Raw genomic sequence first — 13800 nt, 5'->3', positions numbered from 1 at the left:
ACTGAATCGTATTAACACAAACACTGCATGACTTCTAAAAATACTTTCTTCAACACCAAACACAAATGCAGGATGCTTGCACAAATAATGCCACAAATGTGGAGCAATGTAACTTTCATGATGACCATCATGAACTGGGAAAGGTTCAGACTTTTCCAGCAAGCTTTCAAGGATTTTTTCTTTTTTAATCATTATGAACAGGTGAGTCTGACTACACTTGCTCTAAGCAAGTGTGTCATTTCTGTCACATCTTCTAATGCATCTGTGAGATCTTATAAGCTGGAAAAAGAGGCATTTAGAGTAGAAAAGCATTCAAAGGAGTAACTTGCAAGAGTTAACTAAAACATCCTATTTCATTTGGATACAATGAAGATTTTTAGTGTAATATTTAGCATTGTGAATTTTTGGACTGAAGTACTCTATGAGTCCTATTACTATAAGATTTTTAAAATTGCATCACTACATATCTCAAATAAATAATTCAAGGTACTACTTTAATTCCACTTATTTTTTAAAAATACTACATAAGATGGATATGCTCGGAGAGCCTAAAGAAGGTCACTGTGACAATTTTTAGAAAAAGAAATAGCTCCCAGCTTCATTCTTTTTAAAGCCCAAACTATTCTCTGCATGTGTGATAATTTACAAAATTGAATTACATGAAGGAACGTGAGAAGTATAAATCCTCTTTAACCCCCACTAAGCACACATCCTACTTAGAACATAATGGTTAGGCAAATGAGCTCTGGAGTCCTGGCATGATTTTAAATGCCCTATCCAGCACTCACTGTGACTTTCAGAAGGTTATTTATTGCTGCTAAATCTCAGCTCCCTAAAATGGGGATACAAACAATTCAAACACAAAGGGCACAAATTAAATGAGACATTGTATGAAAACACCTAGTACTGAGGGCCTAACCTATAATAATGCGCTCAATAAACACTCTTTTGTTTGAGGGTACCATTCCAGTCATAAAAGACCGGAAAGGCTTTTGCCCATCATATGTAGATACAGGGCATTTGGCTACAATCTAGCTAAAGTAACAGAACAACTGTCCATTACTTTAGGAAATGTACAGCAGCTTTAAAGTTTCAAGTGTAGTGTTCTTGTGAAAAGTATAAACCCAAGAGAAAGTAACTCTCACTGAACTTCTCAGGGATGACCTCTACTTCTCTTCAGTAACTCTCCAAATCACAAGACGGGCTTTGTTTTTGCCATTATTAGAGACACTCTCACCCACCTGTGAAAACTCAAACACTTTAAAGTCTCAGCTAGTCAGTCGTCTTATACCCACATACTTTCCGTGAACTTGACTTCTCTCTTTTCTCCCAGTCTATTAATCTTGTCCTGGCCTCATGTCTTTCCCTACACAGCCTCGGCTTCATGTCCAGTATGTTTAACTACCTCTTCCTGGTACTCTCAATTCCTAGCCATTGTGTCCTTCTTGAGTATCTACTTGTCAAACCCTCAACCCTGGTTCACATAACCTCTCTCTGCCAAAGAGCTGAGCACTACTGTGAAAACACACACACACACACACACACACACACACACACACACACGCACACACACACTCTCCAGGGGGATAGGTGTCATTAGAGTAATGGGTTCCAATCTCAGAAGGGCACTCACAGCCACTCAGTATTCTCTTATTCAGTGGTTCTCAAAATGTAATCAACATTAAAATCACCTCAGGGCTAATTAAATTAAAGGTTCTCAGGTTCCCCCCATCTCCATAGATTCTAATAAGTATGTCAGAAAAATTATCTTAAACTTAGACATTGGTTAAAAAAAAAATGGTCAACAGCATATCTTCTAAATGTCACAGAAGCTAAAAGCTGCCCTATATTCCTGCCCTATAACTATTTTGGATTTGCTATATTTATCACTGCTTAAAGGTCCCAGTTTTCATTACATGTTAATGTCTATAGTTTCTTATCTGGTAGAGATGCAAATCATTTCTGTGCAGCTGAAAAGATAATCCCAAAGGTTAGTTTATGACCCTATTGGCCCATTACCCAGATTTAGCAATTTAGCAATCACATCTAATCTGGCAATCGCATCCTGTAACACCTGGTTTCTCAAATACTCTTAGGACAGGTTTTAACACCTTACTGATTCCCTCATTAATGAATGAACTGAATAAAATCTTTGACACGTGTTCATTTTATATTTGCATGGCATGATTTTGCCTCTTTTGCAAATTCTAACCTGTAAAACAGCTTGTCAGTGGGAGCTAGGTTTTGCAATTTAACAAATCATAAGACACTAACAATAACGGCAACAACAACAAAACCCACAAAAAACTCTTTCCACCCAGTGTACCCTGACCTCTACCATCTTCTCACTCACTTTTCCTTTCTTTTACAAAGAAGTTTCTTCTAGTCTCCATAGTTGATGTCTTACTTCTTTGCTTCCTGTTCTAAGTTCCAATGCACTGCAATTCAGCTTCCAAAAAGAAAAGTTTAAGTCCTAATTTCTGGTACCAATGAATATAACCTTATTTGGGAACAGGGTCTTAACAGATATCATCAAGTTAAAATGAGGTCATACTGGTTAAGGTGGACCCTCATTCAATGACAGGTGTCCTTAGATAAAAAGAGAAAAATGTGGACATGGCTACAGCCACAGGAAGAATACTACATTACAGAGGCAGAGATTGGAATGATGCAAAGAACTCCGAAGATTAAAACTCCAGAAGCTAGGGAGTCAAGGAAAGACCCTCCCCCAGAATCTTCAAACAGAGTATATAGTTGTGCTGACACCCCGATTTCAGAATTCTAGCCTCCAGAACACTAAGACAATAAAGTTCTGTTGCTTTAAGCTATCTAAATTTGTGGTAATTTGTTACGGCAGCCCTAGGAAATGCAGGCCTACTCACCAATGAAACTATTCACTAATGCAGCCAGTTTCCAAGCTGCCAAAAGTTAACGTGATGAGGGAGCAAAAGGCAAGCTGAGGGCAAAGCACAAGCACATACCCACAACCCCTTCCACCTCCCAGGTGTGACCTTCCCTGGGCACTCCTGGCTGCCCAAGAACAAAGAAAGGGGAGAAACAACAGTTATCTGATAGCACAGTGATGCAGGAGTCTCCCATCAGTTTGCAACTGTCTTAATGATTTACAAGAAAAAAGCAATCTCCAGAAACCTACAGACTCAACCTCCTGGGGACCTAATGTCATCCTCCCCTCCACAGCATAGAAAATCTTATATAATCAGTCACTCTTCACACAACCCCAGCGCAGCTCTTTCTGCTCACGGGTACTGTCCCGTGCTGTAATAAAAACACCTTTTTGCACTGAAAACGTCCCAAGAATTCTCCCTTGGCCGTTGGCTCCGAACCCCACTCCAAACCACGTCAAATGGATACTTTTCCATCCTTATCATGTGTGACCTTTCCATATTATCTGGCATCGCTGGCCCTTCCTTCCCTCCCATCTTCCTTCCTTCCTTTGTATCTTCCCTCCCTCCTTAAAATTCTCCTTCCCTGGCTCAGTTTTTTGAACCAACTGCAACTTCTCTAGCATGTTCCTGGGCTTCTTACTGCCAACCACTGATGCTGTTCAATTCCTCCCCCATTCTGGGTATTCTACCAGGGGTATCTCCCTACTTCCCTCAGTTACCACGAAGTCTCCAACCCTTCTCCTAATCCTCAAACCTGTCATCTACTTATATATTAAGCACCTCTGCTCATATTATTCACTCACTGAATAAAAATTTACTGACTTCCCAGATTTGATCCCAGCCCTCAAACATTCTAGAAAGTGAGGTGAATTATGTATTTAAACACATAAGAGCGTTAAGTAGATGCCATGGTCGATATGCCTAATATTTAAATCCAGGTGTCTGACTCCAAGTCTCTTCTCTATACTTTCAAAGTCCACCAAAGCACAAAACGGTGAAGACAGACCAAGAAAGCGCTCAGCTGTTCACAGTAAACACAAGCCAAAACCAAAAAGAAAAAAATCTGACAGTTTAAATGATACTTTCAGTAGAGCAGAGACTAGACTGCAAGGAAATCAGCATTTAACTAATATTTGTTGTGCACCAGCTACTCAGAAAATGTACAGGACAGACAGAGTCAATCGGTTAGTAAGTTTGTCCCTGAAAAAACCAGATGCAAGGTACCGGGCAAGCAAACAGCAAAGAGGAAAGATGTATACAAGCCAGCGGGGTTTTGAGCATGTTTCCAGGTACAGAGTAAGAAGCCCATTCAAGTTTAAATTCTACTTAAACACAACTTACATTCCCTGATAAAGCAGTGCTCGGGTAAGTGGAAGAGATGGTTTCGGGAAGAAGGAAAGGTGAGGCAGGTATGCTGTGTAGGAGTTGAGGTCTACAAAGTGGAGGGGCCACTGTGCTCCTGCTGAGCAGTAAGCCCCATGGGAGATTTGATCAGTAGTCCTCGCTGGTGGTAGGACTAGTCACAGTGGGACACATGACTTTCTCCAGTGACCCTGGGCTATCCAGAACCAGAGAAAGGCAGTGGGGACTGGCATGTGAGCCAGGTTGGGGATCTGTCAAGGACAAGAGGAAGGGCATGACAGAATGAAAGACCTGGGAGGCCGCATTGAGGAAGTGAACCTAGAGATGGACAAATGTACCAGATGAAGGCAGAGGAACCTAAGTTTGATGTCTTGCTAATACCTCAGTCTGCCCCTCAGTGCAAAGTCCTCCACAATTTTGTTCCCACTGACCTTTCCAGCCTTCATTTCTCATTACTTTCCTCTGACACCAGATTACTGAAACTATTATTCTCCAGGAATTGCAGCTGCCAAAGAAAAAGGAGGCAGGCAACTGTGAGAACCAAAATTAGTGCGACTCTTTGGTAATGTTGGAGATGGCCAGCAGTCAGCACTGAAATCAGTGTTTGAAAGACCCGGCAAAGGAGGGACCCAACTTGCTGACACTGATTTAGGCTGTTACTGACAAGACGGGCACAACTGTTTTCTAAGTAGCCATGGCTCTGGCTCTAGCTGAAGGACTTCTCTCATCGAGGGAGCAAAGAGGTCTAGCTCCCAGAAAGAGGTTGGCTGGGACATGCTAGGCCCTGAGCAAGTACGCAGTAAGGTCCAAGAGAGGGCTCTAGTACCATGAGACTGAGAAGCCCGGGCTCTGACAGCTAACTGTGGGGATTAGACAAGAAGAGTAACATGAAGGGCACGCAGATGCCCAGACACTAACGTCGAATAATGTACATGGGGCAGCAGATTCACTCCAGAAATGGGTTCCCAATTCATATTTTTGAATGACAATTTAGTAGATATAAGAAGACAATGAGAAGACAATAAGAAAACTTAAAAATCTCTATCAGAACAAATATTTAATACACAGTGTGAATAATGGGTGGCTCAGTTAGTTGTCTGACTTCAGCTCAAGTCATTATCTCACAGTTTGTGAGTTCGAGCCCCACGCTGGGCACTGTGCTGACAGCTCAGAGCCTGGAGCCTGCTTCAGATTCTGTGACTCCCTTTCTTTCTGCACCTCCATCCCCCTCTCAAAAAAAAAAAAAATTTTTTTTAAGTTTTTTTAAATACCCAGTGTGAATAATGAATGCAAAGAAATAAGTGAGAAGTACTATCTGGAAGGAGTGTGTGGGCAATGGTTAAAGAATTCTTCTCGGGGATAATACAATACCCAAGAAGGGTTGTGAAGGAAGATCAGGAGCTTACCAAGGATGCAAGGAAAGAAAAAAGCTCTTTCTTTTTAAATAGACAAAATAGCATATGTAAAGAGATCACTATAGGGAACAAGGCAAAAAAAGCATGAAATTATACCTCAGAGCATTAAGTCTTACACATGAAATATATATATAAAACGGGTGGGGATGCTGGTATAAGATTAAGTTAGAGAAGAAGGTAGACACCAGACTGTAAAAACAATTACATGTGTAACATGCAAAGGAATTTGGAATGTATCTTACAGGTGATCAAGAGGCTGCCCGCCACACTATGGAAGTGTTAACATAGTTCCAGGAAGGCAAGTACCCCAGGGCCCAGAACCATTGCCAGCAGTAACCAACCAGCAAATATCTGTCCAATTATTAGGCAGGGGTGCAAGGTAGGGGGCTCAAAAGGAGGAAGTAGTAAGCCAGGACCAGGTACTTAGAGTCTGGCTACTCACTGCAACAGGACAAGCTTTTATACCCCCATGCTTTCCTGACTCCTTAGTGTTCTGATGCTGTGATCTTCACTTCTCAAATGTCTGTCATCCCCGTGGACTACAAACATACCAGTCCTTTAAAGCTCACTCAGTTATCAGCAAGGCTTCTCCTATTTCCCCAGGCATTGTGAGCTCTTCCTCCCTTCAAACCCACAGCACTATGCAACCTCCCCTGGTTATTTTTAGATATAATCCAACTGAATTATTTCCTCAATGAGACTGTAGGTTCTCCGAAGACAATTAAAGTATTTTACTCTTCTCTAAATGTCTCAAGACTGTACTGACATATGTGCAAACATCTCTGGGAGCTCATCATAGCTGGTACTACTTCCTGCTATAAATTCTTAATGAGAGGAGTACCAGCATCTTTTCTTTGACCAACCAAGCAATTCAGTTTTGACTGCAAACTTACATGCACCCTACTCAACAAAAGCCGTGCAAGAAACTTGGCCTACTCTCAGAAAGCTTAGTTGAGGGAGGCTGCACCTTGGAGGGAGTCTTCCCCATAATTTCAAGTGACTAATCAACATCTTTCTTCCAACTACATATCCTTCAGAGTGCACGCTGATCTAACAGGCAATGTTTTAGCAGTCTTCTAAGATCACCTCATTATCCCATCTGCTTCAGTGGACTCTGGCATTCATTAAATACTAGTTTATTTGAATATCTCTATTTTCTGTCCTTGTGGATTATGTTGATTTCCATGTAATAATCTGGAAATTAGCATTATGTTTCTTTTTTTTTTTTTTAATTCAATGTTTGTTTATTTTTGAGAAAGAGACAGATCACCAGCAGGGGAGGGGCAGAGAGAGAGGAAAACAGAATCCAAAGCAGGCTCCTGGCTCTGAGCTATCAGCACAGAGCCCGACTCAGGGCTCGAACCCAAGGACCACGAGATTATGACTTGAGCCGAAGTTCGCGCTTAACTGACTGAGCCACCCAGGTGACCTGCATTATATGTTCTAAGCTAATATTTTGAACTGAAATACCTTCTTACAAAAGATCTCACAATGAATGAAGAATTTAATCAAATGCGCTAAAGAAAATGCTGTAATAGCAATTCTGAACAATAGAGTAATTACTTCATAAATAATGAATTTTTACATTTTGAAGTTTTTGCTATATTTTTAAGTATGCTTGCATGTGTTAAATTAGCCTACACAATACACAATTTGAACACAATATGTCTACAGAACATAACAACACGATTAAAATTATAACCATGTAAGATTATGTAGGTGTGTGAATATAGAATACAAAGAAACATAAAAATCATAAATTGATAGATTAGGGAGTAAAACTATGGATAATTATCAATTAAGTTTTTGGTTTAGAATCACCATTATCTGTACAATATTTAAAAAATACAGTGATAAGGCCATAAGGTTTTTATAAAGTAAACTGAATCCATGAGCCATACAAGAAAAACTGCCTGTCTCACTTCATATTTCAACAACCACATTTCACTATCTCTATGAAGCTTTTCCTAATCCTAACAATTTTAGGTCATCATTCTACATCCTTCCAGCTAATCAAGAAGTTGAAACAGAAACTTTATTTGCATGCATTCAATTAACGCCCAATATTACCACCTCAGCTTTCACATCCCACGTCATTGTGTAAAGTATAATCCGAAACTTAAAACCTACCTCTATGTAAATGGAGCCTTTCCGCATACTATAATCTTATGATTTTTTTTTATGGAAATTAATTCGTTTGTCACGTTAATTCTAGCACTGGTACTTTCACCTACACCAATTTCATGGATATTAAGGTGTTGTTCTTATGTTGGTCTTCTAGAATGAACCTTAGATGTTCAGATAGTATTAACCATCTTCATAGGCAAATAATGTTTCTTCTTTGCTTATAACATTGGGAAATCTACCTAAAAATCATTGACCTGTAATTTTACAATGAATTTTTCATTTACAAGTTTTAAAAATACAGATTTTAAACCTGATCAATAGCACTTTGGAATTTGTGCTGTATTTCTAATTTTCACTGTGCGAAATTCATCGGAAACAGCAGAAAAAAGATGCTTTGATTTTGCCTCTCAACAAAACTACATGTAAGAGGCCAAATGTTTTATCAGACCAAGAAAAGCCAACGGAAAATTCTAAATTAACCTAATGTCAATATTAGAATTACAAATGTTCACTGCTGAGGCAGAAGTGTTCTTCATTTCTGACAATTCACAAATATTGTTCAAAAATTATTTACCTGCGTCACAGCCAAATAAAGGCATTACTTGACAGAAAACTCCCCCCCCCCCGCACATTAGTTCTGACATCACTGCGGAACTGAATAAGAAAGAACCTGACTTGTTTCACAGATTTATTAGCAAACAAAAATCAATACCTTCACAAATATTTCATGGTAATAGGTATAAACAAGTCAGTCTTAATAAATTTTAAAAATTAACTTCCTGGGGAGCACCTCAGTTGGTTAAGCGTCCAACTTTGGCTCAGGTCATGATCACACGGTTTGTGAGTTTGAGCCCTGAGTTGGGCTCTATGCTGACAGCTCAGTGCCTGGAGCCGGCTTCAGATTCTGTGTCTCCCTTTCTCTCTGACCCTCCCCTGCTCCAACTCTGTGTGTGTGTCTCTCTCTGCCTCTCTCTCTCAAAAACAAACATTAAAAAAAATTTTTTTAAATTAATGTCCTGATATTTTACCACATTCAAATAAACGTCTAACCCAAGAAGGGAGGCAAGTCCTCTAGGACACAAATGAGGAAGCTGAGATCCTGAGATGAGGGGACACAAATTGCTAGTCATAAATAAAGTAAATCAGGGGCATAGAATCATTCATAGACTCTCAACTTCCTATTAAATATACTTATTACAGTAAATATGCAATCAAATACGCAAATAATAAATTTAACCAATTTAAGTTTTTTAGAAAGACGTGTTACAGTAAAATAGGCTTTCAACAACAAAAAACCCATCATAGTACAATTAGATGTGAATAAATACAATCTATGTATAAGTATATTAATGAAATAAGACTGGTTAAAAGACATCTCTGCTGTGAAGGGTTGACGGATTTTCAGACCACTGATAAATTTTATTCTGAGCCAAATGATAAGAAAAATCACTGCCAGCAGAATATATGCTGAGTATTACATGACATTACAGCTCACCCTTGAAAAACGCAGAGGTTAAACACGCTGACCTCCCCATGCATAGTCAAAAATCTGCCTATAATTTTTGACTCTCCAAAACTTTACTAGTAGCTTACTGTTGGCCAGAAGCCCTACCAGCCTTCCATATAACAGAAACAGATGATTGACACATATTCTGTATGCTACTGGTGTTATATGCTATATTCTTACAACAATACATAACTTTTTCTTAATTTTTAAATATTTTTGGGCTATTAAGTTCCTGAGTTTTTTCAAATGTTTGTGAATCTCCAAAAAATTTTCTAACACACTTATTAAAAAAAAAATCAGCGTACAGTTTGACCTGTGTAGCTCAAGGGTTGACTGTAACTCGAATGAGAGTAATACCTACTGCTACCTCAAATATCTGGAAGATTTAAAAAAAATTTTGAAGCACAGTTCTACCTCAACATATACATTAAATGCATTTCTACCTAGACTGGCCACAGGGGGAAAAAAACTGAAATATCATAAAACAGTTTTTTCACAGCTTATATTTTGACTATATGTTAATTACAGAAAATATGGAAAAGCATAAAGAAATACCCAAAAGACAACTACTATTTTATTTCTTTTCAGTCTTCTTCCAAAGACTTATAGAGTAAAAACTCCAGTTTGTCACTTAACACTACAAAATATAGACATTCCCATCATTAAAAATTCTAATGGAGTTTTAAAACACTTTCTTCATTTTTAAATTAGATTTCTTTTCAGGTTATGTGAGGGAATACCAGTTGGATCCCAAAGCTTGTCTGTTAGATTAGTTAAGACTGGTTTAAAAGCAATTCTACCACCGACTGCATCAGGGTCCTTTGGATAAAAAATATAATTTTTAAAAATTAGGGGAACTGAAATCTCACACAATTCCTATTTCCAGTGATGTATACCTAACTGGTTCTTATTTATCAACTTAATACACTCAATTAATAATGATAATCACTTATAGCTATATTATACTTTTCCCTTTGCAAAATTCCTATGTACTATCATTTTATTTTTTTTTTTAGGCTATGGAATAGGTTATTCTCTTATCACAGATGTAAAAACTGTGGTACAAAGAAATTAAGTGACCTCACAAAATTTACCCTATCAACTTAGCAGAACTAGAAATCAGGTCTTTTAAATTAACACCATCCTTTCTATTTGTGCTAATCTACACTGCTTATATAAGACATTGCTGTGAAAGAGAACCATGTGTTTGTTAAAACGCTGTGCAAAAAACCGAAGTTGAATGGGGGCACCTGGATGGCTCAGTTGGTTAAGCGTCAGACTCTTGACCTCAGCTCACTCAAGTCACGATCTCAGGATTCGTGAATTCTAGCCCCGTGTCTTGGCCCTGCACTGGGAGCGCAGATCTTGCTCGGGATTCTCTTTCTCCTTCTCTCTCTGCCCCTCCCCTGCTTGCTGCCTCTCTCTCTCTCTCTCAAATAAATAAACTTAAGAAAATACAAACCCTGAAATTAAACCTTGAAAGAAAATAAGTTAATGTTGCGTGTTAATTAGGCCAGTTTCGAGAAATTCCAAAAACTAAGGAAACTGTCTCATTTGGTGAGGAGACACAGAACTGATTCTATACTGCTCAAAGATGATTTTTAAAAACACGATATGAACACTTCAGATCTAGAAATAAGCAAAACTGAGCATTCTGCTTATACAGTTACATTCCTTTCTGTATCAAGGTACCTTTTATTTGTGTCTCCGTTCCCTTATGTTTGAAATGGGATAACCATCCCTATCTCAGATGGTTGTGGTAAGGATTAAATGACTTAATACACATACACCACTGAGTACTATGCCTGCCACAAAGTAAGTCCCAACTAGCTGTAGCACTATGCAAGCCTTCTCATTTTTTCTCTCTCCTACTAGAAGGAAAATACATGCACAGGCTCTAAAACTTCAATAGGGGGGTGGGAAGGAGGAGATATCACACTTTATTTTATTAAATGCTGATTCAAGAATTTAAGATGAACTAAAAACCTGAATGCTAAGCATCTAAATTTTAAGTTACACGGCGTAGAAACGTGCCTAGAACTAAAAGAGGTCACTTTACCAAATACATTTTTCTTCATAGTGAGATTCTATTTCCACATGCCTGTCAAAGTTTCGGCATTTTCATAACGACAGGCTGTGGCCATGATTCCACACTTCACTGAGAACCATATGAGAACATTTAAGCTGGACTTAAACATGGAGATCAACTTAAAAAAAAATCTTCCCAGCAATAAATAACAATCCAATCCATATTCTTCTCACTGCAATAAAAAAGGAAATACAATGGGAAAATGTGTTCAATAACTGATGCCAAACTGAAAAATTGCAGTTCACTGCCTGAAAATAGTACTAAAGGGCGGAGGAGGAATCAGCCCTGCATTCTCTTTCCATTATGATGATTATTCAATAAACAGTTTTGCTCAATTCTGAAACAGGTATTTCAAGGACGGTAGACGGAAAAAAAGTTCTGTCACTTTCTGGAACGGCTTACCCTTTTAACTCGGAATGCTCATAGCACGTTGCCTTGGGTCAGAATGAGTGTCTGACCCAGGCAATCTAGACCACCAGCAGGAATAATAGGAAGGGATCGTAAAGGACTTGTACTGAATCCAAAACTCAAAGCTAACCAGAATCAGTATCCTTCGCTTTTGAACCTGAGCACTTTCACAAAAGATAATTAGCGCCACTTGCCTTTAACTGGTTTAAGATGCTATTTAATTATCTTGTCTTCCTACTCTGTCCATCATTTTAGCTTAACTTTAGGGGTCACATCTCCAAAACTTTTTTCCTCCCAAATATTTTTCCAAGAAGAATCCAATACCGAAAAGGAGGCCTTCACAGCAGAGTCTCACTTCTCTCTTTTCAGCAGCACCAAAGGCCTGGTCAAAAAGTAAAGACGCGCCAACTTGGGGGACAAGGGGCAGAGCCCACCTTTGCAACTCATCCCGGAGAGGGCCTGGTCTGGTCACGCACCCAAGCGCACTGCACCTCCCCCGCGCGTCTAGAGACCCGGCATCACGGAGGTTCCCCTGCGACCCCGCCGCCCCTGGGGCTCCGCGCGCCGCGCGCTCCCCGGGAACCACTCACCTTGCTGGGCTCCGGCGTCCTCGAGCAACAGGAGCAGGATAAGTAAGAGCAGGAGGAACAGAGGCATGGGGAAGGAGGAGGAGGAGGAGTTGGGGCGGGGAGGGCGAGGGCGGGAGAAGGGGAGCGCGGCCCGGGCGGGGGCGGCGGCCGCGGCCCGGACTCGGAGACGGGGAGGGCTGTGCCCGGCTCTCACCGCCGCCCGGCTCCCCATCTCGGCGGCCGGCTGTCCGCCTGCATAGTGCGGGAGCCCCGGGAGAGGAGGCGGCGGCTGCGGCGGGAGAGCGAGAGGCACCGCGCGCTACGCCCCGCGCCGGGACCGTCTCTGCCCCTTGCTCCGCTTTCGCCTCCTCTTTAGTTCCTTCCCTCCGCTCCCTACCCGGAGACCACAGACCAGAGCGCTGGGGAAGAGAGGGAAGGAAGCGGGGTACTCGAGCCGCGGAGGGCCGCTGCGGCAGAGCCGGAGGACGCGCCTCCCGTACCGCGTCCCTCAACCCAACCCCCGACTCGCGGCACACGCCCGGGGCTCCGGCTGGCTAGCTAGCTGGCAGGCGGGCCGCCCGCTCCCTCGCGCTCCCTCTGGCGCGCACTGACCACGCCTCCTCGGCCCGCCAAGGCCAATCTGCAGTTGGCTCCGGTCCGTCTCCCTCCGAGCCACCCAATCAACACGCTCTCTCCTCAGTCGGCCCGTTAGGTCCCCGGCCCACTCCTTGAGCTCAACCGCCCCTCTTCTCTCTCCTCCAATCCCCTGCAGCCTTAGGAAAGCGTCCCACCCCGCTTCCCCCAATCGGGGTTCCGCCCCCAAGCTCGGGCCCCCGGCAGCCCTGCCCGGCCCGGGCGCCTGTTATTGTTGGGACGGCAGCCCAAGCTGATCTCGCTGGGGCGGCTGCTCGCACTGGTCAATGACTTCCGGGACTTCCCCCATCCCGCTCTCCTGGCTCCTCAAGCCCAGCTTGTTCATTGCTCCTCCCCTGCCGCGCATCAGGCCACTGGAAGGGGTGGGAAACCAGGATCCTGGATGGTTTTAGCTGAGAGCTGAGTCTAAGAAAGCAGAGCGTGTTTTTGTTTTGTTTTGCTTTGTTTTGTTTTTTTTAATTACAGCCAGTTGTTGCAACAACTCAGACTTAAAAGGTGCAGTGTTGGATATTAAAAAAATATGTATTTGTTTCCTATGCCTTTTACTATATTTACTATATTGGGGGCGGGACAAAAAAAAAAAAAGCATATAACAAGATCTATGCCCCCAAAGCAGTTTAAACCTAACATCCTAACATTCATTCAGCCATTCTACCAAGAGTCGTTGACCACCTGCTATCTACTTTCAAACCCTACGCAAAGACTTGTGGGATTTGCAGCCATAATACAGAAATCTTCTAGGATCTAGTGTTGGTACAGAGAT

General features: G+C 41.5%; 1 protein-coding gene across 1 annotated transcript in view; it reads right to left on the bottom strand.

Moving 5' to 3' along the window:
• Nucleotides 1–13000, bottom strand: part of DCBLD2 (discoidin, CUB and LCCL domain containing 2) — an 88203-nt gene extending 75203 nt beyond the window's left edge. Inside the window, exon 1 of the mRNA XM_047876028.1 lies at nt 12405–13000. Coding sequence (XP_047731984.1) covers nt 12405–12615 — 211 coding nt within the window. The 5' untranslated portion in view covers nt 12616–13000. The remainder of the gene's footprint in view (nt 1–12404) is intronic.
• Between the last annotated feature and the right edge of the window lie 800 nt (nt 13001–13800).

The sequence above is a fragment of the Prionailurus viverrinus genome, chromosome C2 (assembly GCF_022837055.1).
Source record: "Prionailurus viverrinus isolate Anna chromosome C2, UM_Priviv_1.0, whole genome shotgun sequence".
Lineage (NCBI taxonomy): Eukaryota > Metazoa > Chordata > Mammalia > Carnivora > Felidae > Prionailurus > Prionailurus viverrinus.
The sequence above is the reverse complement of the archived record's forward strand: the minus strand, read 5'-3'. Positions and strand labels throughout refer to the sequence as shown.